At 44.3% G+C, this 27,066-nt stretch overlaps 2 protein-coding genes across 9 annotated transcripts in view; both read right to left on the bottom strand.

The window, feature by feature from the left end:
* Nucleotides 1-2,368: 2,368 nt before the first annotated feature.
* LOC120528208 (gastrula zinc finger protein XlCGF57.1-like) lies at nt 2,369-16,807 on the bottom strand. Of its 8 annotated transcripts, none has more exons than XM_039752304.1 (4): nt 16,724-16,807; nt 9,111-9,182; nt 6,415-7,067; nt 2,369-3,458 (listed from the first exon to the last, which is right to left on the bottom strand). In XM_039752304.1, exons 3-4 carry the CDS (start codon nt 6,908-6,910, stop codon nt 2,464-2,466), a joined length of 1,491 nt encoding a protein of 496 aa, XP_039608238.1. In that variant the 5' UTR covers nt 6,911-7,067; nt 9,111-9,182; nt 16,724-16,807; the 3' UTR covers nt 2,369-2,463. The 8 variants fall into 8 exon arrangements, with proteins under 8 accessions (XP_039608238.1, XP_039608233.1, XP_039608234.1 ...); XM_039752299.1 differs by lacking the exon at nt 16,724-16,807 and adding an exon at nt 10,635-10,824; XM_039752300.1 differs by lacking the exon at nt 16,724-16,807 and adding an exon at nt 10,739-10,818.
* A 181-nt stretch (nt 16,808-16,988) lies between these two features.
* Nucleotides 16,989-27,066, bottom strand: part of LOC120528913 (zinc finger protein 665-like) — a 49,733-nt gene continuing 39,655 nt past the window's right edge. The window contains exon 7 of the mRNA XM_039752989.1: nt 16,989-17,744. Coding sequence (XP_039608923.1) covers nt 17,008-17,744 — 737 coding nt within the window. The 3' untranslated portion in view covers nt 16,989-17,007. The remainder of the gene's footprint in view (nt 17,745-27,066) is intronic.

The raw sequence follows: 27,066 nt of genomic DNA, 5'->3' as shown, positions 1-27,066 counted from the left end.
CTTCAGCCATTCAGAGGTGGATTTGCTGGTGTGTTTTGGGTCATTGTCCTGTTGCAGCACCCAAGATCGCTTCAGCTTGAGTTGACGAACAGATGGCCGGACATTCTCCTTCAGGATTTTTGGTAGACAGTAGAATTCATGGTTCCATCTATCACAGCAAGCCTTCCAGGTCCTGAAGCAGCAAAACAACCCCAGACCATCACACTACCACCACCATATTTTACTGTTGGTATGATGTTCTTTTCTGAAATGCTGTGTTCCTTTTACGCCAGATGTAACGGGACATTTGCCTTCCAAAAGTTCAACTTTTGTCTCATCAGTCCACAAGGTATTTTCCCAAAAGTCTTGGCAATCATTGAGATGTTTCTTAGCAAAATTGAGACGAGCCCTAATGTTCTTTTTGCTTAACAGTGGTTTGTCTTGGAAATCTGCCATGCAGGCCGTTTTTGCAGGCCAGTCTCTTTCTTATGGTGGAGTCGTGAACACTGACCTTAATTGAGGCAAGTGAGGCCTGCAGTTCTTTAGACGTTGTCCTGGGGTCTTTTGTGACCTCTCGGATGAGTCGTCTCTGCGCTCTTGGGGTCATTTTGGTCGGCCGGCCACTCCTGGGAAGGTTCACCACTGTTCCATGTTTTTGCCATTTGTGGATAATGGCTCTCACTGTGGTTCGCTGGAGTCCCAAAGCTTTAGAAATGGCTTTATAACCTTTACCAGACTGATAGATCTCAAATACTTCTGTTCTCATTTGTTCCTGAATTTCTTTGGATCTTGGCATGATGTCTAGCTTTTGAGGTGCTTTTGGTCTACTTCTCTGTGTCAGGCAGCTCCTATTGAAGTGATTTCTTGATTGAAACAGGTGTGGCAGTAATCAGGCCTGGGGTGGCTACGGAAAATGAACTCAGGTGTGATACACCACAGTTAGGTGATTTTTGAACAAGGGGGCAATTACTTTTTCACACAGGGCCATGTAGGTTTGGATTTTTTCTCCTAAATAATAAAACCATCATTTAAAAATGCATTTTGTGTTTACTTGTGTTATATTTGACTAGTGGTTAAATGTGTTTGATGATCAGAAACATTTTGTGTGACAAACATCAGGAAGGGGGCAAATAGTTTTTCACACCACTGTATATATATATATATATATATATATATATATATACACATATACATACATACATAGTGGCGGACTGCCGGGGTCCTTACCTGGCCGGGATGCTTCGACAATGGAACAACCAGGGGAGAGAGTTTATTCTGGACACTATCTCCCCCGGAACACAACAGAGCAATCCCCCTGGCTTGCATTGGGGCCACGAGTTTGGAGAATGGAACCTCAACCATGCGTGGCCACCATCATGGAACACCTGTACCTTTGCCGAGATCTATTTTGCAGCACTTCCGCACACTCCCGGATGTGCTGCTGGAAGAAGCTCGTTGGACAGCTCGAGTACTTTTTTATCTCCTATAAAAGGAGCCAGCAGCAGCTACTCAGGGAGCCAGAGTCAGGAGGACATGGACGAAACTTGCCATAAGAGGAGTGGAGGCGGAAATAGCGAAAGAAGAAGGAAAGGGATTTGTTCTGGACTGTGCATTAGCAATAGCACTCCCCATGTGAATAAAAAAATGTGTGCTGTGTGGGAAACTCGTGTCTCTGCCTATCTGTGTCAGGGTTGGGGTGGCTGGAGCTCCCCCGGTTTCCACAATATATTTAGATCTTTAGACTTTATCCTGGGGCCCTTGTTGGATCTCCTGGAGTATTACAGACCTTGTTCTTGGAAGGATCTTTGTTAGTCGACCACTCCTGAGGAAGGTAACAATGATATTGAATCTTCTCAATTCTTCAGAGATGGTTTTGTAAGCCTTTAAAGCTTGGTGAGTGTCAACACCAGCTAGTCTTCTGAAATGCCCTTTGGTTGAGGTAGGACCCCACAGATCAGACTTTAAAACTGAAGACCCCAATTGCTGTTCTCTAAAAAGAGGAGGACCTCCCAGACTCACTCCTGATTTCCATCCAATTGACTGAATATCTGAGTTTTTGAGACAAATGTGTTACTATGGATAATTATCTTCAATACATGAGCTCTCCTGCCTCCCAAATGGTTCTCCTCTCTTAACACCAATGTGGCCACTGCCACCCTATGCCTACTCTTGCCTTGGTTCTGTTTGTTCTCTCTCCAGTAAGGCAACATGTGAAAGACCTTGGTTATCTGAAGCTCTACACAATCTATCTATGGACAGAGTTTGGAAAAGCTGAAAGGAAATGGAGGAAGTCAGAGACCTAAGGCTGATTGATGTTCTTGATGATTGGTCTTCGGGGTCATGGAACCAAATGAGCCTTAATTTGGAAATAAGAGTCTTCAAGCAAGAATTATTAGGATAAGTTTTAATTTTATACCCATGTTTCAAAGAGTATCCCCAGCACCCCGAGCACAGTTTTACGTCACACACATGCACACATTTAGCTCAGATTTGACTCTTTTCTCTCCTCTTGTGAATATCTGAGTGGTACCGAAGGCCGTTGCTACGTGCAAATCGTTTACCACATACAGAACAGCAATACGGCTTCTCGCCAGTGTGAATTTGTGTGTGGCTGTAAAGATTGCCACTGCAAGTGAATTGTTTCCCACATTCTGAACAGCTGTACGGTTTTTCTCCTGTGTGAATCCGTGTATGTCTCTGCAGACGGCTTAGTTTTGAGAATCGTTTGCCACACTGTGAACAACAGTGAGGGTTCTCCACAGTGTGAATTCTGATGTGATTCTGTAGGCTGCCTCTCTGTATGTACTGTTTGCCACATTCAGTGCAACAATAAGGCTTCCCTCCACTGTGAATTCTCAAGTGGTTATGAAAATCACTTAACAGTGTGAATCCTTGGCTACATTCAGAGCAAAAATAAACATCTTCACCTTTGTGAATTTTTAAATGATTGTGAAGACTGCTGTCACGAGAATATCTTTTGCCACACTTGACGCAGTTGAATGGCTTCTCCCCAGTATGTACGCGTCTGTGCCGCTCGAGAGCTATGCTATCGAGGAATCGTTTGCCACAATCTGAGCAGCAGTGGGGTTTTTCTCCAGTGTGAATCTTTTTATGTCTCTGTAGGCTGTTTTTCAGTGAAAATAGTTTGCCACATGCATGACACTCATATGGTTTACGGGTTGCATGAATTGACTTATCTTTACCGTCAGATTGGTTTTTAAAAGTTTTTCCATACTCTTGACTGGCGTATAATGCCCCCTGGCCAGTATTACGCACGGTTTCTTGAAACCTGTCGATAGCTTCTATCCTTGTTAATTTGACAGCAGGGAGAGAATTGCACTGGAAGGAGGCTGGAGTCCAATTCTTAGATCCTCTTGTTGATTTCTTCATTGTCTCCATGTCCTGGTTGTGCTGCAGTTCACATTGAACAGATGTCTGAGCGAATGATTGTGGGGAGAAGCTGCCATTGTCCTGGAAATCTGCAAAAATAAAAACAGTTTAGTTATGTTTTCATAATAAAAGAGTTATCTGTACAGAGTAATGGGGATTGTGGGAAAAGAGGTGAAGAAGAGAGTGCAGGCAGGATGGAGTGGGTGGAGAAGAGTGTCAGGGGTGATTTGTGACAGACTGGTATCAGCAAGAGTGAAATGGAAGGTCTACAGGATGGTAGTGAGACCAGCTATGTTATATAGTGTGGCAAGAGGCTGGGGGTGGTACCCAGCTGGGATGCCCAGGAAGACCGGAGGAGGGCCAGACCATGAGAGGGTGACCACCCTGGTGGCTTTGGGGACCACAGATCTTAGAAGCTCAACCCTATAGGGGCCCGTGGTCATCACCAGGGTGCGCTTCATTGTCTATGGAGCCCTAGCACACCCAGAAGTGCTGGGGGGAAGACCACCAGGGACACACGGAGTGCTTCCGGGCACGCAACCAGTACTTCCGCCACACCAGGAAGGGCCGGCGGAAGGTAATCGGGAGGCACCTGGAGCTTAAAAGGGGCCGCCTTCCTTCCATTCGAGGGCCAGAATCGGGAGGAACAGGACGGAGCCTGAAGAGGAGTGGAGGGAGAAGGACTGGTAAGAAGAGACTGAATGGTGTTGGTGCAGTGCCTTGCATTGTGTAGGTAGATGCTGTAAATAAGCGTGCGGTGTGTGGCAAACTTGTCTCCCGCCTGTCTGTGTCTGGGTTGTGGTGGCAGAGTGCCCCCTAGTGGCTACACTGGCATCTCAGATGGGACGCCATGTAAAAGCTACCCTGGCCACAGACCGACACAACTCCGCAATGTCCAAACACACACACATGTATTACACTATTTACAGTTTTTATTCTCAGTCCTTTGTCCTTTGGGCCACCTCCACTCCTCTCTCTCAAGCTCTGTACACTTCCACCCGACTCCGGCTCCCTGACTGGAGTGAGGTAGCCCATTTTATCCTGTCCTGGATGTGCTCCAGGTACCTGATGAAGGACCTCCGGCCGCACTCCCCAGTGTGGCGGAAGTGCTGCCCTTGCACCTAGAAGCACTCCGGGCATAAACCATCCCTGGTCTGTCAGTACTTCCTGGTGTCCCAGAAGTGCTGTCCCCCAGAGATCAAGGACCGGCCAGATACCCAGGGAAGAGAAGTGCCGCTCTCCCGGTTTCACCTTCCTCCAGGCATCCCGGCGGGGAAGGGTTCCTGGCCATCTATCACAATGGGTTGGAGACGGTGGCACAGGAGACAGAGCTGGAGGTGGCAGAGTTAAAGATGCTAAGATTTGCATTGGGTGTGAGGAGGATGGACAGGATTAGAAATGAGGACAATAGAGGGTCAGCTCAAGTTGGACGGTTGGGAGACAAAGTCTGAGAGGTGAGATTGGGTTGGTTTGGACATGTGCAGAGGAGAGATGCTGGGTATACTGGAAGAAGGATGCTAAGGAAAGAGCTGACAGGTAAGAGGAGAAGAGGAAGGCCTAAGAGAAGGTTTATGGATGTGGTGAGAAAGGACATGCAGGTGATGGGTGTGACAGAGCAAGATGACGAGGACAGGAAGAGATGCAAGATGATGATCCGCTGTGGCGACCCCTAACTGGAGCAGCCTGAAAGAAGAAGATTAAAAGAGCGGTCACACTGGTTGGTGCAGCCCCCCATTCTATTCCTGCTCTGTCCAATGAGGTTGTGCATTTTTCCTTTCCACCTCCTGTCTGTTTGATTTCTCCATCTTCTTCTCATATCCCACCGATGAGTCTGCTGTGCTAATCAATGCCTGGTGTGCCCTGCAGGGGACGGACATCCATTCTTTGGTCAATATCTGCCTTACTTCAGAAGCTGCCTGTGACCTCAGGTTATGAAAATGAATGAATTGAGATCTGATGCGTGGCGCCGGTGAAGTGAGTCTGTCAGGTGGATTCAGCCAACCTCAAGGTCAAGCCCCTCCATGTCCAGGGGTCCCTATCAGTCTGTTACCTTCACTGCTCTTACTCAACCTATTTTGCTGTTGTTGTTGGCGTTCCTCTCATTTTAATGATCCTAATCTTTCATGTGGCCCTCTGGTTGATGTGTCATGTTGAATGGTGGACACGGCCCAAGAGATTTGTCATATTCTGCCAAAACTGAACTTCCACTGTGATGGCCTGGCAAGGCAGATGATCAATGGCAATCTGGGACATGAATATCAGTGTGCTTTATCCTTGTGATTAAGTTAACGATTTTAGATGGCAAAAGAACCAAATTTGTTTATAAAAAAATGGAATATATAAATACACACACTTGAGTTAGGTGGAAATGGCAGTGTGGTCAAATTCTGTACCTAGTCGCTGCACCCGAGGGTTAGGGTTAGGGTGGGTGAAAGGGACCCGAGATGGACTGGTGTCTGTTTGGTACAGTATCTGATGATGGTGGGATAAGTAATGGGATTCTAAGGGTGACCTTTAATCAGATTAAGAATGTTTGACAGTATTGTGGTGTGTTTCATGTATGCAATAATTCTGAGTACATACTTAATCAAACGTTCAGCTATTATTAGGCATCATGTACACAGGTAGCTGCTCTCCATTCAAATGTAATCAAACATATTACCTTACAGGGTGGCACGGTGGCGCAGTGGGTAGCGCTGCTGCCTCGCAGTTAGGAGACCTGGGTTCCCTTCCCGGGTCCTCCCTGCGTGGAGTTTGCATGTTCTCCCTGTGTCTGCGTGAGTTTCCTCCCACAGTCCAAAGACATGCCAGTAAGGTGGACTGGCGATTCTAAATTGGCCGTAGTGTGTGTTTGTGTGTGTCCTGTGGTGGGTTGGCACCCTGCCCAGGATGGGTTCCTGCCTTGTGCCCAGCCGACCCCCGTGACCCTGTGTTTGGATTGATTGATGGATGGATATTATCTTACTCTCATTTCCACTTAATAAAAAATGGCAAAATGACCACATAAGACTTTGTAAATGTTTTCCATTTCATCACATTACTTACTTATTTCCACACTCCGTGGTGACCGATGCTCTTCTGTTTCTCTGCCATTTTTTCCTTCACTTATTTTCTCCTCAAACTCCAATTTCTCAGATTTCAGTTCCATGGAATTCTGCTGCATAGCCCGCTGTCCCATAGTAGCGAGGCAAGGTTGTAAACCGGAAGGAGATGGCTCACAATTATCTCGCACTAACATATTTTCAGTTTTAGGCTTTTGCAATTCCGGAATTTCGGAAGCATCTTCTGAATCCTCGGCTTTAACCTGAACAGTTCCACCCCCACACTTCTCCTCCTCCTCTTTAAAAGCTGAAATTCTTCCTCCACGGTTCATCCCACACTCCTCTTTAAAAGGTGACATTCTTCCTTCACGGTCCTCCCGACACTCCTCCTCTTTAAAAGGTGACATTCTTCCATCACGCTCCTCCAACTTCTCATAGAAACTCTCCAGTTCACCCCACTCACAGTCCTCTTGCTTAACACGTGCTACTTTTTTATCCATACTGTCCCCCCTCTCTCTCCCTCCGTGAAAAACTCTTCACTCTCTGTCCAGCGTCTGCTTTTCTTTTCTAAGGTCCACTTCTCTCACACGGCCAGCCCTGACCTGCAGACCATTAGGCACCACACCGCATGGCCATGTGGAGGCTTTGTTTTTTTATCTGTCAAAATAAAAGTAACAGAATTACTTTGTATAGTTTCCATTAAAAAAACAAAAACAAACAAAAAAAAACCTTGAGCTCATTTCAGGGTTAACATCCACAAAAAAAACTCTCGACTACATTTTTATGAGGATATCTGAAATGCCGTGAAGCCTCCACGTCAGCCTTGGAAGTTCTCAGTAGATGTCAAGTGTAAATGTACTTGACATGGAGACAAAATCCACTTGGTCAAGACCAGTGGTTCTCAAACCCGGTCCTGGGGAGCCACTGTGGTTGCAGGCTTTTGTTCCAACCAACTTCTGTTTTTTTCATTGGACTCTGAGCCTATTTAATTGAGTCATTATTTCCCAGTTTCTTTGTTTTGGAGTCAATGTAGAAATTAAATACTAAGTTTGGTAGATTTTTATTAAAATGTAATAAGCAGTTATATTGGGAATATGCCATTTTTTTTTAAGTCGTATTTTCAAGGTAAATTTCATTCTGCTTTTCAATGTGTTCTGGTTATTTAGTTGATTATTTAGTAATTAGTGAGCCTGACACTGAACTCGTTGCTGCTTTTGTCATCCAGAGTGTCTGCTGTGCTGGTTGTTAATTGTCACTCTTAAGGTTAAAATGAAGGCAGCAAACTACACAAGAAACGGGGAAAACAATAGGAGAATGACAAAAGAGAGGTAAGCATTTATAGCTTTAGAAAAAAAAAATAGAAATAATTCTAAATGTCTTATAAATGCAAAAAACATAGTGTTGTGTTTTCTGAATGCAGAATAATGAGAAGAGTAAAAAAAGACCAGCTAATGAAATGAGATCAGTTGTTATTGATTATTATCACCGATTGTGAAACCTGCAGCCACAGGATCGAGTTTGAGAACTGACTGGTCAAGACTAAGCCAAGAAGTGGGAAATAAAAAGGTTTTAAAATACCAGCACACACACACACACACACATACACACACACACACACTATGAGCCCCTTTCTATCCTGAAAACCCTTCACTGGCTCCCAGTTCCACTCAGAATTGAGTTCAACCCGCTACATCCTAACTACAGGGTCACGGGGGTCTGCTGGAGCCAACACAGGGTGCAAGGCAGGCACACGGTACAATTTACAATCGCCAATGCACCTGACCTGCCTGTCTTTGGACTGTGGGAAGAAAACCCACACAGACACGGGGAGAACATGCAAACCGGAGGACCCGGAAGGCGAACTCAGGTCTCCTTACCGCGAGGCAGCAGCGATACCATTGTGCCACCCCCAGTATAACAGTTAAATAAAAATATTACAAAGACAGAGCAGAATTGAACAGTAGATGATATCACATTATACGATTTGGATTTTTGGAGTCCTGGAGACCTCGGCCATCAAGCTACCTCCCCTATTTGGCCATTCCACAGCGGAGACAGCGCTGGGCCAGCCAATCCGATGAAAGGACCCCCTCTACCCGACGATTACTGCGATCCTCCGTCAGAGATGATGTTACCTTAGGCAGGCAGAAGAACTTGGCAGGTGGGCACCAAGTGCCACATTTGAGTACCGAGAAGAGAAACAGGTCCCCCAAATGCGAGGCAGCAATCCTACCACTGTGCCACCGTGCCGGCCTAACTCCTTTTCCCTTCGTTTAATTTGACTTGGATTTGAAGATTCAGCTCTCTGAATGGCTTCATTGTTTCCTTAAACTGCACTCAAATGGAAATGAGATGTGAAGCGAGCCCACCGATGACCAGCTCCGTCCAACCAGCTTCTAAGTTAGAGGCCATTTCTTGTTGTTAATTAAAGCCAGTTATTTAATTTAATGGCTTGATCGGGCTTTCATTCTTCCACAGAAGACATTTCCAGAACTGTTGATTTTGTTGTTTTTTTCTAAGAACACACCGTCGAGATGTGATGTGGGCCTGAAGGAACTGCTTCGTTAGGTGCCGAGTCTCGTCGTTAATTAAACTCGTTCTTTAATTCCATGGCTTGCTGCAATGGCAGACATTTTCAAATTTGTTGATGTTCTCTTTTCTAAGAGTGTTGTTAAAATGTTTAGGGGATCTGACCCTCACCTTTCTTTTTCTGCAGATATTGCACAATAGACACTGGTTTGCTGTTCATGCATTGGCTCGATTCCTCAGCAGCTAATTAAGAAAAAAAAAATAATTAAGGGCATGAGTCTTAAATAGCAAGTCAATAAAAATTAAGATGAGCGATAATTAGCAGCAAAAAATGTGAAAATGAAAATGTGCAGCCATATTAGCACTTCAAGACCGGAGTTGGAACCCCCTGGCCTGAGTATTCATTAAACATTAGAAGCTCCACTACAATAAAACTATACAGCATGGTATTTATTACCAGATAACATGTTCAACACTTCCGAACTCCAGAGTTATTGCAATATCTTCTCTGTATAACATATGACTGCTAATTTCACATCTCCTTTAATAGCATGTGGGACGACGCAAAAGTTCGAAGACCTCAGAGAAACGCCGGTGCTTCTGCGACGTTGCACTTTTCGACCATCATCATTCCCGTAATAATAATAGATTATATTCATATAGCGCCTTTCCCGGGCTCAAGGTGCTTAGTAATGAAGCTTCGAAATAGAGGCCTTTATTAAAGCGATAGAAGCTTCGAGTTCAAACGCCACATCCCAACTTGCACTTTCAGAAATCAAACTTAAAAGGCATCGCTGAGAGAGAGAGAAACGAGCAGCCGTTTGCGCGTGCACCATTACTGACACCAAAGACAGTATTTTTGCACGGAGCATGCGTGAAATTAAAAGGAGAGACGGCGCACGAACAGGGTGGTTACTTGTTTATTTTAGTTTTGTATGCAGCGTGTATTAATTCTAAGGGGCACCGATATCTTCAGAACACGCAATAAAAAAAACGTCCGAGGGCGAATGGCAGCTCGCGTATTTTGCACGGAGCATGCGTCAAATCAAAAGGAGAAACGGCGCGCGGACAGGGTGGCTACTTATTTATTTTTATTTTCTTATTTTTGTTTTGCATGGAGCATACGTTAATTCCAAGGAGCACCGACACCTTAATGACACGCAATAAAAAAAAAAAAATCCAGACTGGCGGCTGTCGCTGCGTTCACTCGGACTATTCACCTTTCCAATTCAGTCGAACGATTCGGAGTAACGCGATGTCGCTGTTGATTTGTTACTTGATTTGCATAAAAGAATTCATGATAAACAGCGTTTAATGTAGAATAAAGAGCAAAATGGACGTAATACACGTGTACAAATGTGCTCCGAAGGGAACACGACTCAAAAATCCATTAATTAACTAAATTATGTTTTAGTTTATACAATTGATTAAGGTGAAAGATGAGCGACTTGTAGCACTGAGTTCGTAAAGTGTCCCGTGTAATTTCTCGGAAAACTGGCCGTCCGAGTGCACGTGACCGACGGTGTACTATAAACTGGAGAAACGACAAGCAAAAGCAAAAAGGGATGAATACCAACGATGTCATGATGTCTGCGCGTAACAAAGTGACCTGAGCACGAGGCACTGACATCAACAGAACACCCAGGTGCCGAGTCGGAATATTCAAATCGCGACTGCAATTAGCTGTAAACTCACCAAGGAGCGACTCGCGTGAAGGCGCGGCGTCAGGCACCGTTTAAAATCAGGTGTCCCTTTAGCGTTTCGCCCTGTCCCGATTCTCACGTCTGATTTTGCCTCACCTTCCTTACTTTTGCTTGTTCTAGTTATTTCAAAGAAGTCTGAACACGTGGAACGGGAGCTGAGCCATTAAAGAAATGAGACGAGGCGACACAAGAAATACGTCATCAACATGCGTCGTAACCCCGCCCACACTGTATTAGGGTTACTGAATCGCGGAGCCACGGGAGTCTGCAGCTAATCCCATCTCATTGAGAGCTAACGGGAAAAGAGAAGAAAAAAAAAAACAGTGAGGAAAAGAAGGAGTGGTTGTGAGTAATAGGCAGGGGCGGGAATATTGGCAGAATAAAACAACGCGGGGAGCACTTCATTCGGCTGTGCCTGCAGCCTCCTTCACTCGCCTAAGGCTCAGACTGCACTAATATGAGGGTGGGGGTTCGTGTATGTTCAAGTTTTGGTACGTGACGTTAGCAGCGTTATTTACTGTTAACCTGGGACGGCAAGCAGCAATGCAGCACCAACAGCATCAGTCTGCGTGCTTCCATGTTTAAGGAATGGTTTGATGCGGCGAAGTGAATCATCATACTTAAATGCTGAGATGCGAATGTCTTCATGTTGCTTTTCTTCATCCATTTCTCGCATATGCAATCCATCCATAAGCCAACCCGCTATATCCTAACTACAGGGTCACGGGGGTCTGCTGGAGCCAATCCCAGCCAACACAAGGCAGGAAACAAACTCCGGACAGGGCGCGCCCGCGCGCACACATACACACCCCCCACCCCCACACACTAGGGACAATTTAGAACTTCCAATGCAGAGTGGTGGCTAAGGAGCTGCGCTGGTATCCCGAAGGTTGCCATCACTGCCAAAAGAGATCCTACTCTGCTGGGCCCTTAACCTTAAATTGCACCAGGGGCACTGTACAATGGCTGACCCTGCGGCTCTGACCTCAAGGGGCATGCGAAAACTAAAAAAATCCTAATACAAGAAACTGTAGGAGGAAACCGGAGTTTTCCATGCAGACACAGGGAGAACATGCAAACTCCACGCATCCAAGCATCACATATTCCGTAATAATATGTATATATATTATATCTCGTAATAACATTCAAAGGTGTCTTAACGCTATGGGCATGCTAATCTGTGTATGCACTGCTTCGCCTGAGGGCATATGTGTCACACATTTTTTTTTTGCTCCTGTCGCAAACAGGGATATGCGGTCAGGTGAGGCAAACACTGGGGAAAAAAAACGCGAGGTGCAGCAGCAATTAGCCGAGTCGAGCTTTGGACTGCGCTCTCCCTCACACACTGGGTTGATGCGTGTGCCTGTTGCTGTCTCTCTGTATGTCGGCAATATAAAGTTTGGAGACACGTTTATAATTCACCCTGACTTTCCACAGTCTGACTAATATCTTTAATGTGTGTGACATATTTAGTCTTGCTGATCGGCCATAAAACCGCAGTGAAATTGCACAAGGCGACTGAGGCAGACAGTACCGTGCCGGCCTGAAGGGGGCGCATGTGAGCCCAACTGGTGCTCGTTGCTGCTGCCGCAGAGACGCCAATAAGTTAGGGAGACCAGAAAGACGAGTGCACTGCAGCGGGCCGTTTATTTGTATTTTTTGTTCCGACCGACTGCCAAAATGAAAGATTATACACCTAAGCTTAAACATTTCTCCAAACTGGACTTTCAGTCAAAGCAGGAACTGATAAATAACGGAAGACCAACGTCGGAGCTAAAAGGTTTGCTTCAAACTAAGGGACAAAAGACAACTCGCTCTTTTCAAATGGACTGGCCACGTGGCTGTCCAACAAGAAACAGCCTTTACTGCTTTCCGTGCCTTTTGTTGCCAACTTGTGACAATGTCTAGACTAACACGGGATATTGTGACATGAAAAATTTACCAAGAAGCCTGGAGTCCGTGAATAAGCTACTCTTGGGGTTCATTTATTTGGAAATCTGACTCTGAAGGAGTCACCAGCCATGAACCTCACCGCACGTCACTGTTCGCGACAGCATCAGAATGCAGAGGATTTTTATCTTTTAATTCTTTCTTTCCTCAACTCACAACAGAGCAAAACTGGACCTTGTTTTCTCACCATGATGATTTCTTGATGCGAAGATTTGCTTAAAGCATGCACACAAGTATAGACAGTACACAGCATCCTTAAGTTTACGTGTCACAGTCCACTGCTGGTTCCACACAAACAGCGCCATTCTGGACCCATTAACAGTGTGTGTGGTCACTATATGAACTCCTGGTAATAATGACTGAGATTTGTCACACACACTCTTCTCATGTCAATACAGATTTATCTGCCTTAGCAGAGCAGCACAGTGACGCAGCAGTTAGCCAGGCCATCTCCATTTTTATCTCCCACATCCCAAATGTGCTTATGATGTGTGAAGGTGAGAATAAACTGGTTTGTTTCCTGCCTTGTGCCCTGTGTTGGCTGGGATTGGCTCCAGCAGACCCCCGTGACCCTGTATTTGGATTCAGCGGGTTAGAAAATGGATGGATGGAGACCCTCATGATCCTGTAATTAGGATATAAAAGGGAGAGAGATTCCCTGGATAGAGAAGAGCAGTAATGCATTACATTCATAAAGTTATATATATAAAATATAGCTTTTGCTAAGATTTTAAGAAGTGTTTTTTGAATGTTCCATCCATCCATTTTCCAACCTGAATCCGAACACAGGGTCACGGGGGGTCTGCTGGAGCCAATCCCAGCCAACACAGGGTTGATTTAAAGCGCCCATGATTTTATTTTACAAGAGAAGTCTGAGAGACTTATTTTTTACTTTTTAGTGCACTTTTTAACTTAATATAAGCGTGTTTTTTAAAAAGTGTGTGTATATATCCATCCATCCATTTTCCAACCCACTGAATCCAAATACAGGGTCACGGGGGTATGCTGGAGCCAATCCCAGCCAACACAGGGCACAAGGCAGGAACCAATCCTGGGCAGGGTGCCAACCCACCACAGGACACACACTAGGGCCAATTTAGAATCGCCAATCCACCTAACCTGCATGTCTTTGGACTGTGGGAGGAAACCGGAGCACCCGGAGGAAACCCACGCAGACACGGGGAGAACATGCAAACTCCATGCAGGGAGGACCCAGGAAGTGAACCTGGTCTCCAGCAACACTACCACTGCGCCACTGTGTGTGTGTGTGTGTGTGTGTGTGTGTGTATATACTGTTCAAAAGAATTAAAGGAACACTTTTTAATCAGAGTATAGCATAAAGTCAATGAAACTTATGGGATATTAATCTGGTCAATTAAGTAGCAGAGGAGGTTGTTAATCAGTTTCAGCTGCTGTGGTGTTAATGAAATTAACAACAGATGCACTAGAGGGCAACAATGAGATGACCCCAAAACAGGAATGAAGTTTAACAGGTGGAGGCCACTGACATTTTCCCTCCTCATCTTTTCTGACTGTTTCTTCACTAGTTTTGCATTTGGCTACAGTCAGTGTCACTACTGGTAGTATGAGGCGATACCTGGACCCTACAGAGGTTGCACAGGTAGTCCAACTTCTCCAGGATGGCACATCAATACGTGTCATTGCCAGAAGGTTTGCTGTGTCTCCCTGCACAGTCTCAAGGGCATGGAGGAGATTCTAGGAGACAAGCAGTTACTCTAGGAGAGCTGGAGAGGGCCATAGAAGGTCCATAACCCATCAGCAGGACCAGTATCTGCTCCTTTGGGCAAGGAGGAACAGGATGAGCACTGCCAGAGCCCTACAAAATGACCTCCAGCAGGCCACTGGTGTGAATGTCTCTGACCAAACAACCAGAAAGACTTCATGAGGGTGACCCAAGGGCCCCATGTCCTCTAATGGGCCCTGAGCTCACTGCCCAGCAGCATGCAGCTCGATTGGCATTCGCCATAGAATACCAGAATTGGCAGATGCACCACTGGTGCCCTGGGCTTTTTACAGATGAGAGCAGGTTCACCCTGAGCACGTGACAGAAGTGAAAGGGTCTGGAGAAGCCATGGAGAACATTATGCTGCCTGTAACATCATTCAGCATGAGCAGTTTGGTGGTGGGTTAATGATTGTCTGGGGAGGCATATCCATGGAGGGTCACACAGACCACTACAGGCTTGACAAAGGCACCTTGGCTGCCATTAGGTATCAGGATGAAATCCTTGGACCCATTGTCAGACCCTATGCTGGTACAGTGGCTCCTGGTGCACGACAATTCCTGGCCTCATGTGGTGAGAGTATGCAGGCAGTTCCTGGAGGATGAAGGAATTGATACCATTGACTGGCCACCACACTTTCCTGACCTAAATCCAATAGAACACCTCTGGGACATTATGTTTTGGTCCATCCAATGCCACCAGGTTGCACCTCAGACTGTCCAGGAGCTCAGTGATGCCCTGGTCCAGATCTGGGAGGAGATCCCCACAACACCATCTGTCATCTCATTAGAAGCATGCACCGATGTTGTCAGGCATGTATACAAGAACACAGGGGCCATACAAAGTGCTGCGTACAATTTGGAGTTGCTGCAATTCAATTTGGGCAAAATGGACTAGCCTGCTACATAATTTTTTCACCCTGAATTTTGGGGCGTCTTTGAATTCAGGGCTCTGTAGGTTGATCATTTTCATTTCCATCAAACGATGTGGCATCCTTTCGTTCCTAACACATTACCCAGTCTATATCAGTATAGATATCCAGGAGGATTTCTTTTTCCTATTGAGATCTGATGTGTTTTCAAAGTGTTCCTTTAATTTTTTTGAGCAGTTTATATACATGCATATTATATATATATAAATTTACATATAGCGGGTTGGATAATGGATGGATGGATATTCATATGTATATACCTTATTTTAAAAGACTGCCTTGTATAGAGTGAAGGAACAGAGCACTTTTATTGTGAAACAACATTTTCCAGGAAAGAGAGCGTCTTGTGGAAAGGGAAAAAACAAGACTTGGATCGTTGGGTGAGATCAGCATTGTACAAAGAAAGTTTTTTTTTTTTTGGCTTGTTTTGTGGAAGTGTTAAAAATAACCAACTTACTCATCTTTTGTTTCTTCAAATGTTTTCTTCTAAACTTCCTCTCCCTGCCACCCTAACTCATTTTCAGCATTTTCAGCCAACGAATCATTCAGTGGAAGTGTGTCGAAGAATGCTACTGTGGATCCTTTATAGCAACAGCAACATGTCTGTTGAGCGCCTCACTGCGACTGGGACTACCAAGGCAAATATTTTCTTTCTTTTAATTTTATTCTGGTGAGTGGAGTGCGTGTATACATGAAAATAGACGACATAACAACATCACATAGAGTTTAGGTCAGTATTGTGGTCTGTGAATAAATGACGTGCTAAAAACGCTGCGGTCATTCTGTCATGGGACATTTGCATTTCCACTCGCACTTCCTTTAAGTTAACTTCCTTTAGACGGTAGACGCCTCGTTGTTCATCTACTGGTGTCATTAAGCAGATTTGTTCATCCGGGTGTTTTCAACGCTAAACTCTGCATCTTCCGTGGCTCTTCGTCATCCGCTCTCTTAACGGCAGTCATTTTGATGGAGCGTGACACACCATTTACTTCAAATGCATATTTTGTAGCGCATACTTTTTTTGAATAATATGGTTGCTATTTCTTCTGAACTCATGTCGACTCATACACTGCCATCATACGTCATAGTGAGAAACAACTGAGTGCAAATAAACATACTTTTTAAAAACCACGCTTATATTAGCATTTTTAGCTCTGCCACCTCCAGCTCTGTCTCCTGTGCCACCATCTCCAACCCATATAACATAGCTGGTCTCACTACCTTCCTGTAGAACTTCTCCAGTGTAAATTTTTCATGTAGCCATTAAGAAACCTGCTCTATGAGAAAGACTTGACCCATTCAGAACAGCCTTGAGGCTTCTTAGTTTGGTTTCTTTTACAATTATAAAGTCCACTGCTGTTTGAGAATCGTTTACCACACACAGTACAACATGGCATGTCTCCACTGTGGATTCTTAAGTGTCCATGGAAATTACATAAAAGTGAGAATCCCTTACCACATTAACATCAGCAACAAGGTTTTTCTTCAGCATGATCACGAATGATGAATGAAGGTTGATTTTATGGGAAGGTCATCTGCCACCTTCACAACTGCAGAAAAGTGCAAATTCCTATGTGATTCTGAAGGCTTTTCTTAGGTAAAAACTTTTCAGAAAAACATTATGGCTTCCCTCCAGTGTGAAACTGTTCATTCTGCTGAAGAGAGCTACTGTCAGTAAATTGTTAGCCACATTCAGAGTAGCAATATTACGGTCTCCAAATGTTCTTGGTGTGCGTACGATCAAACCAGGAGTGACCCCCTTTCTTTAGGAAGGGTTGTCTTTTTCTTCTCTCCTGTATGAATTCTCTTGTGCTTTTGAAGATGGCCACTTCTGGAGAATCTTTTTCCACATTCAAAACAACCATATGGTTTTTCTCCAGTATGAATGAGTGTATGTTGGTGAAGATTGCTACTGGCGGTGAATCGTTTGCCACACTCAGAGCAGACATAGGGCCTGTCTCCTGTATGAATTCTTTTGTGCTTGTGAAGATTACTACTCTCGGTGAATCGTTTGCCACATTCAGCACAGCCATAGGGCTTTTCTCCAGTGTGGATTCTTTTATGTCTCTGGAGGGCGCTACTGTAATAAAATTCTTTGCCACATTCAGAGCAGCAATGAGGTTTTTCTCCAGCGTGAATTCTTATGTGCCTCTCAAGCCTTCCTTTATGGAGGAATTTTTTGCCACACCCAGAACAGCAATACGGCTTTGGTATTGTGTGAATCAAATTTTGATCTTTACAGTCAGATTGGTTTGTAAGAGTAGGTCCGCACTCTTGGCCAGCACTCAAAGCCTCCTGGTCAGTGTTGATGGCTCCTCTCACAGGAAGAGAACTGCATAGCAAAGAGTCTGCTGGCAAATGCTCCGATCCTCTTGTTGATTTCTTTACCTTCTCTTTGTCCCTTTGGTGTCGCAGTCTGCACTGAAGAGAGGGCCGAGCGAATGAAGATGGGGAGAAGCTGGACTGCTGTTGGAAATCTGTAAATGATACAAGAAGTTTAGTTAAAGGTTTTAAAATGAATAAAAGTTTAGCACAATGTAGGTGACACATGGGTTGGTGTTTCTGCCTCAACACTCAGAAGTGCACTCATGAAATTGAGATTTAATTGAGTAGCACCTTCAAGGCATTCCATAAGCTTGCTCCATTATACCTCTCTGACCTCATACAGGTTTATACCCCCCAACCGCACTCTTAGGTCCTTCACATCATCCCCTTTGCATACTGATCACCATGGGTTCCAGGGCATTTTGTCATACTGCTCTTTGTCTCTGGAACTCTTTACCACAAAACATTTGGGACATTGACTCCATGTCCATTTTTAAATATCATCTTAAGACTCACTTATTTAGATTGGCTTACACTCTAGGACCTTGGGCTGTATTCTTGTTTGCTTTGTTTATTTTCAGTTTCATAGATATACGGGGCGGCATGGTGGCGCAGTGGGTAGCACTGCTGCCTCGCAGTTAGGAGACTCGGGTTCCCACTTCTCGGGTCCTCCCTGCATGGAGTTTGCATGTTCTCCTCGTGTCTGCGTGGGTTTCCTCTATGGGTGCTGTTTCCTCCCACAATCCAAAGACATGCAGGTCAGGTGCATTGGCGATTCTAAATTGTGCTTGGTGTGTGGGTGTGTGGATGTGTGTGCCCTGCAGTGGGCTGGCACTCTGCCCGGGGTTTGTTTCCTGCCTTGTGTTGGCTGGGATTGGCTCCAGCAGACCCCCGTGGCCCTGTAGTTAGGATATAGTGGGTTGGTAATGGATGGATGAATGACTGTTATTAAATCTATTAGTTCAAGTTTGATTTGACCTGTAATGCTTGTCGGACAGCAGATATTTAAAGAAGTAATGACCAGAAAATTCCTTCACTAAGGAAGGTGACTATGTAGAAAAGTGACGTCATTTGTTTTTAGAAATTCTTAATAGAGTTTAACAAAAGTGCAGAAACATTTTGAACATCCCTTGTGCAACGAAATCGGAGAGATGCTACTCCTGATCAATGCAAATTGAAACTCACAACCACAACAATGGCAGTAAAAACGCACAAATTTAGATATAACGTGTAATATCATTTATATTCCTATATAGAATTTAGAGTGTTGAATGACTGTTATTAAATCTATTAGTTCAAGTTTGGTTTGACCTGTAATGCGTGTTGGGTGGCAGATATTTAACTCTTCCAGGGCTTTTATACACTCACGTAAAGGATTATTAGGACCACCATACTAATACGGTGTTTGACCCCCTTTCGCCTTCAGAACTGCCTTAATTCTACGTGGCATTGATTCAACAAGGTGCTGAAAGCATTCTTTAGAAATGTTGGCCCATATTGATAGGATAGCATCTTGCAGTTGATGGAGATTTGTGGGATGCACATCCAGGGCACGAAGCTCCCGTTCCACCACATCCCAAAGATGCTCTATTGGGTTGAGATCTGGTGACTGTGGGGGCCATTTTAGTACAGTGAACTCATTGTCATGTTCAAGAAACCAATTTGAAATGATTCGAGCTTTGTGACATGGTGCATTATCCTGCTGGAAGTAGCCATCAGAGGATGGGTACATGGTGGTCATGAAGGGATGGACATGGTCAGAAACAATGCTCAGGTAGCCCGTGGCATTTAAATGATGCCCAATTGGCACTAAGGGGCCTAAAGTGTGCCAAGAAAACATCCCCCACACCATTACACCACCACCACCAGCCTGCACAGTGGTAACAAGGCATGATGGATCCATGTTCTCATTCCGTTTACACCAAATTCTGACTCTACCATTTGAATGTCTCAACAGAAATCGAGACTCATCAGACCAGGCCACATTTTTCCAGTCTTCAACTGTCCAATTTTGGTGAGCTCGTGCAAATTGTAGCCTCTTTCCTATTTGTAGTGGAGATGAGTGGTACCCGGTGGGGTCTTCTGCTGTTGTAGCCCATCCGCCTCAAGGTTGTGCGTGTTGTGGCTTCACAAATGCTTTGCTGCATACCTCGGTTGTAACGAGTGGTGATTTCAGTCAAAGTTGCTCTTCTATCAGCTTGAATCAGTCGGCCCATTCTCCTCTGACCTCTAGCATCAACAAGGCATTTTCGCCCACAGGACTGCCGCATCCTGGATGTTTTTCCCTTTTCACACCATTCTTTGTAAACCCTAGAAATGGTTGTGTGTGAAAATCCCAGTAACTGAGCAGATTGTGAAATACTCAGACCGGCCCATCTGGCACCAACAACCATGCCACGCTCAGAATTGCTTAAATCTCCTTTCTTTGCCATTCTGACATTCAGTTTGGAGTTCAGGAGATTGTCTTGACCAGGACCACACCCCTAAATGCATTGAAGCAACTGCCATGTGATTGGTTGATTAGATATTTGCATTAATGAGAAATTGAACAGGTGGTCCTAATAATCCTTTAGGTGAGTGTATAGCAGGTTGGATAATGAATGGATATACAGTGCCCTTCACTAGTATTGGCACCACTTGTCAAAATTAGTAAGAAGGGTTGGGAAAAAAAAATCCCTTTTTGCTGAAGAACCGTCATCTCGCACTGAAAAAAAAATAAATAAATAAGAGAAACATCTGACTTTTAACTCTTTAAGGGCGGATGTTGACTTTGGTTGAAATTCAGGGTACAGGATGGTAATCAGCTGTAAATTGTGACAAAGCTCACTGTTGCATTTTAGTTCGACTCTCTTTAAAATTACACTGAAAAAAGTACAACACTGAAGTTGTTCATTCAACGTAATTTTTTTCTTTCAAGCAACTTAAGATTAGTCATTTAGTGTTGTAACTTGAAATATTTGGTTTCAGATTTCAATCAAAGATAAAAAAAATGTTTGTACCAAAGTAAGTTATGGTGGAGGGAACAAACGTAAAAATCCTATTTCAGTTAACCTAATATTTCAGGTTGTTTGTGTTGTGTTTGAGGGGCTGTTTGTATTTTCTTCTGGTTGCAGTTCCAGTGTGCCGGCTTTCCAACTGTCAGTAAAGAAGAAGACTTTCCCGAGTGGAGTGGATGTGGCCGTACAGGTCTGGTCATTTTCAGCTGCAGACTTTTATAATGGAGGATTTCTGGTAAGTAACCCTGTTCATTTTAAGTATAAGAACTCGTAATAAAACATACTTTCAGGAAAGCTGTAGAAATGTTTTATACATTTTTGTTGTATTTTTAAGATTTACACTGTAAAATGCTTGTGTATTTGCACTAGATTTTTAAATAAATGTAAAACGTACAGCATTGGAATGTGTTATGTTTATAATATTAATAATAGGCAAAAAATATGTTATGACCAAGGTAGATTACATCCTATGCAGAAGAGTCAAACTGAAGGAGATTGAAGACTGCAAAGTGGTGGCAGGGGAAAGTGTAGTTAAGCAGCATAGGACGGTGGTCTGTAGGATGACGTTGGAGATCAAGAAGAGGAGGGGAGTGAGGGCAGAGCCAAGGGTCAAATGGTGGAAGTTGAAAAAGGAAGACTGCAAAGCTGAGTTTAGGGAGGTGGTGAGACAGGCACTGGGTGGCAGTGAAGAGTCACCAGACAGCTGGGAAACTACAGCAGACGTAGTAAGGGGGACAGCAAGAAGGGGGACATCTGGACAGAGGAAGGAGGAAACGGAAACCTGGTGGTGAAATGAGGAAATACAGGAGAGAGTATACAGAGGAAGAGGATGGCAAAGAAGAAGTGAGATAGTCAGAGAGATGCAGAAAGTAGACAAGAGTACAAGGAGATAAGGCGGAAGGTGAAGAGAGAGGTGGCGAAGGATAAAGAAAAGGCGTACGATGAGTTGTATGAGAGACACTAAGGATGGAGAAAAGGACCGGTGGGCTAAAGATAGGGGCCGACCTGGGAAAAATGTGCAGCAGGTTAGGGTGATAAAGGTGGAAACAAGCGAGGAGAGTGTGTTGAGCAGATGGAAAGAGGACTTTGAGTGGCTGATGAATGAAGAGAATGAGAGAGAGAGAGAGAGAGAGAAGAGGTAGGATGATGTGGAGATAGTGAATCAGGAAGTGCAACGGATTAGCAAGGAGGAAATAAGGACAGCTACGAAGAGGATGAAAAATGGAAAAGCCCTTGATCCAGATGACATACCAGTGGAAGCATGGAGGTGTTTAGGAGAGACGGCAGCAGTGGAGTTTTTAACCAGATTGTGGAAAGCGAGAGGATGATGAGGAGTGGAAATGAAGTGTACTGGTGCCGATATTTAAGAGTAAGGGGGATGTGCAGGACTGCAGTAACTACAGGGAAATAAAATCAATGATCCACAGCATGAAGTTACAGGAAAGAGTAGTGGAAGCTCAGTCAAGCGATAAGGTGATGATTAGTGAGCAGCAGGTTGGTTTCATGCTAAGAAAGAGCACTGCAGATGCAATGTTTGCTCTGACGATGTTGATGGAGAAGTTTAGAGAAGGCCAGAAGGAATTGCAAATGAGTGGATGCCTCAACAGAGGTGGAGGCCTTCGGCATAACCTGTCTTCAATTTATCATGCTGCCCCTTTCATCCATCCCCAGGAAAGTCAGGCCCAATTCACACCTCCACCAGGTGGACCACACTTAACAACATGGTGTATGAGATCTACAAAATATTCTCTATATTTTTATTATTATCTTTTGTTCAGTCCCAACAAGATGAATTCAGATGTAGGAGGCATTATAATAAAAGACATATCCTCTTCCCTTACACCTCACTTTTCTAACAGTTGTTCACAGCATGGTGCTAAATTGGTGTTACAGCCTGGGAAAGGAAGACTGAGCCAATGCCTCAGGCTACTGATAACTTTATGGATGGACATCTGGGACAACAATTTGGTTTACAGCCTGGGAAAGGAGGACATGAGGCAATATCAAAAAACTTTATAATCTGGGAAAAGATAGATTAAAGAGTTTGAACACAATTCAACCATCATATTGACAGCCAGCCAATCAGGTGCATGCAACTATCATGTGTTGTGAAACCACGGCATGAAACTTTTATAATAAATATGTCTCATTTTGAAAGCAACGTCAGAAGAAGAAGAGAAATGGCAACGACGGACGAGCGGTGTCAGAGAAGACAACAAAGACCCGTGTGACCAGTTTTCATTCAATCGTCAGTTAACAGCATTTTTTCATTAACATCGATTGCTAATTCAAACGCCGCCCTGGGACATTCATCCTTGTCATCTCTACTTTTATTCGTAAGCTTTTTCTAAAGACTATACATTTCCAGACTTTCCCATCAGTACCTACTTTCTATTATTCTTTGTTCCACTGGTATTATAATTATTCCTGTAATAATTATCACGCTGCTTTTAACTTTCTATGCTTTGTCTTAATGTCTATAGAGTGATTGAAGTAATAAGTTAGATTTCCTTGAGCACCTGGAGGTTTGCCATTAACTCTGTGCTCTGAGGTTTATTAAGGCTGAGGGTGAGCGCTCCACCCAATAGTAGGGAACAGGACATAAAGTGAGGCATTCTTGGCTGATAAATGGCTTATTGTCAAGAGTGCTGAGCCATTGTATGTTTAAATGTATTCGTGTAGACTAAAAGTAATATTTAGGTCTGAGATGTCATTAAAACAGTGGTAGGAGAGTGACAGGGTGTGTTATTCCTAAAGCACTTGTGTGGTTTAAAGTGCCAGAGGTTAACCAGCTGTGTGTGTCATTCATGGGGCACTGTTGTGGTTAGGGTTTCTGTGTATGTATATAACTATGTGTGTGTTCATCTTAAACTGCAACAGTAGACCAACTTGATAACAAACTTGACGAGTACACTTACCCTTAAGGGAAAACAGGTAAAGGGTAAGTAGAGGGAAGTACTACGATAATACAACGACCCACTCTAGGGGGGTAGAAGGGGCTGTTAAAAGGTGTGACAGTTACATCTGTCCACACCTCAGTCAGTCAGGATTGGAAACAACATCTCCAGAAGCACCACACTGAGCACTGGAGCCCCTCAAGGCTGTGTGCTCAGCCCATTATTATTTGCACTGCTGACTCATGACTCTTCAGCAACACACAGCTCTAATCACATCATAAAATTCGCAGATGACACGACTGTGGTGGGTCTCATCAGCAACAACAATGAGTCAACATACAGAGAGGAGGTGCAGCGGTTAAAGGACTGGTGTAGTCCAGTCAATAACCTGTCTCTGACTGTAGACAAATCAAAGGAGATGATTGTCACTCTTAGTTTTCCTAAAGTCAACAATCTGCCACTGAACATTGACAGCTCAACTGTGGAGGTCATCAATAGCACAATATTCCTGGTGGAGAACCTCACCTAAAGCCTACAACACCAGCTCTTTAGCCAAGAAAGCCCAGCAGTGGCTCTACTTCCTGTGTAGGCTGAGAAAAAGCCCATCTTCCACCAGCTACTCTAACAACATTCTACAGAGGAACCATAGAGAGCATCCTGAGCAACTGCATCACTGTCTGGTTTGGAAATTGCGCGGTCAGGGATCGCAAAGCCCTACAACAGATAGGGTCATCTGCATTTCTCTTCCCTCCATCATGGACATTTACACCACACGCTACATCCGCAAAGCCACCAGCATTGTGAATGACCCAACACACCCTTCACACTCAGGTACCAAAGCATTCGGGCCCTCACCACCAGAAGGTGTAGCAGTTTCTTCCTCCAAGCAGTCAGACTCCTGAACACTCATGGACTGGTCTGATATCTGATATACGTGTTCTGCTCTGCAATGTGGCACATGTTTGCACATTTGTCTTACATGCACCTTGGTATATATTACGTGTCATAGATTCTTCGTTGTCCTGTGTGCTATGCAGCACCATGGTCCTGGAGGTATGTTGTTCCGTTTCACTGTATGCTGTACTACTGTATATGGATGAAATGACAATACTCTTGAATCTTGAAACCTTCCCCTTCTTTTGTTTTGCTCAATCAGGGCAGGTGTGAAGTGAAATTAACCTGGAGGATGAAATTGTGGTCTCTAACAACAATCCTCAGACTGAAGAAGCTGCTTAAATGAGCAGTGAAACGTATCGACCTAACAAGAACGATGTCCAGTTGCCATGATTCAACTACCAGAAAATTTCACGTGGATGACTGAGAATCTTCACAGATATATTTCTCTTAATTATATATTGGCCTTATGCAAGTGTGCATTACTTTTTCTTCTGTGTGTACTATTCATGCATTACTATTCCTATCAAATTGTATTTATTTTTAATCTGCATGTAATTACTTCCTGGACATGTTGTAAAGCACTTTGAGATAACCACCTCCAATTGAAGGACTGATCATACAGCGCAGACTGCAATAGCTTGGCCCCGTCTGCAGGGTACCACCTCTTAGGGCGAGAGCCACCTGCCTTCTGGAAAGTTCAATGAACTGCACCAAAGAAAATGTGGCTCAAACATATCGAAGACCACCTAAAGAATTGATGTGGCATGAATCATCACCACCGATAGCCAACGATGGAAGTGTATCATGCATGAAGCACAGAATCCAGAGGCACCATTGGTTGAGAGGACATTCCACTCGGCCAGATGCCAGCTAAAGGACCCTAAGGCCAAGACTAAGAAAGACCCCATGTGGGGATTAGCATCCTGGCTGGAGTTACACTGAGATCCTTACCCAGGCGGGAGGCCAACGGCGTGGAATGACAGGAGATCATCAGGATCAGGAGATCAGGAGGAGAGGTGACCATCATCATCATCAAGCCCTTCCGTGAGAACCCTAAATCCAAAGAGGACTGTTTCATTTATGTTAGGTAGAATTCCCAGAGGGGACTGGGCGGTCTCATGGTCTGGAATCCCTACAGATTTTATTTTTTCTCCAGCCGTCTGGAGTTTTTTTTTTTCTGTCCCCTGGCCATTGAACCTTACTCTTATTCGATGTTAATGTTGATTTATTTTTTATAATTATGTCTTTCATTTTTCTATTCTTTAATATGTAAAGCACTTTGAGCTACTGTTTGTATGAAAATGTGATATATAAATAAATGTTGTTGTTGTTGAGATGTTGCTCTGCTTAGGGCACCGTCGCCCCCAAGGTGTTAGATGGCAGCCTCCCCGAGTTATGGCACCACGATGGGCACATCGGGAACTGCAGTTTGTTGCCTCAACCCTGTTGGGTTCTGTAGGTGCTGCGCTTGGTGCTATCCCACAGACCTGGGATACTGGAAGTGCTCGCGGGTTTTCCATAAAAGAAGCTGCCAGCCTCAGCACAGGGAGCCAGAGTCAGGAGGAAGAAGAGGAGGAGAAAGCTTGCCTGGAAGAGCAGAGAAGTAATGATTGAGCGTGTCAAAGAACTAGAGATGTGGGAAAAGATTACTTGTGTAAGAGTTTCACACAATAAAACCTTTTGCGTTTATAAGCGAACGTGTGTCCAAGCCTTTGTGTCGGTAGTTTTGGAAAGCTGCAGCGCCCCCTTGGGACCACAACATGTAAGGTAAATTTAAACAAGAATTTGGCTACATTAGATATGCTAACTCAATCACTTCTCATCAATGGTGAATTTCAGGAAGACTCGATCCACAACAATCTGCTAAGCTTCACCTTCACCTTCACCTGGGACAGAGCAGACACTTTGTGACACCTCAGTCACCAACTGCAACTTCCTCTGATCTTCTTTAGTGGGACTGAAATGGCTGAAGACAGCCCAGCTTATCGATTTAAGCGAGGCTTACTCTCTAAGTGGGCTTCATGGAAAAGTCACCGGTCTGCCGACTGCGTAAATTAATCTTCCCCATTCACCGCTCATCAATTCTCCATCTTCCTCTCATATCCCATGGATGAGTCTGTTGTGTTAATCACTAGACTGAGTGTGGATGTGTGTGCCCTACAGTGGGCTGGCATCCATTTTCAGGCTAGTGTCTGCAATGTTTCAAATGCTGCCTAAGACCCCAATGTAAAAAAAAAAGAATAGATAAATAAATAATGGATGAATGGGATCTGATATGTGGAGCTTTACATTAGAACAATCTAGACGAGGACAGGCCACTCCGTCCAACAAAGCTGGCCAGTCCCAACTGCTTGATTCTTCTAAAATAATGAGGATTTGGTCAAACTCGAGTTCAAGCCCATCCACAATCCTGTGGTGCCACCTCACTGCTCTTCCTAATCCTCATCGTCTTGTCGTTGCTCTCGTTTCTGTTCTCCTGCTCTTTAACAGGATCCAGCAGTGGACCCGACCTCTTCACTGATGGACTCAACCCCAGAGCTTTGGCTTATTCTGGTGACATTGGGTTGAGTGAGCAAATGACTGACAGGAATGGCAAGCTGGGATGTGGAATGAAGTTTCCTTGAGATTTCTTTCATGACATCAGACACTTAAATAATAATAATAATAATAATTCTTTACATTTA

This window comes from Polypterus senegalus, chromosome 4 (assembly GCF_016835505.1).
Source record: "Polypterus senegalus isolate Bchr_013 chromosome 4, ASM1683550v1, whole genome shotgun sequence".
Lineage (NCBI taxonomy): Eukaryota > Metazoa > Chordata > Cladistia > Polypteriformes > Polypteridae > Polypterus > Polypterus senegalus.
The sequence above is the reverse complement of the archived record's forward strand: the minus strand, read 5'-3'. Positions and strand labels throughout refer to the sequence as shown.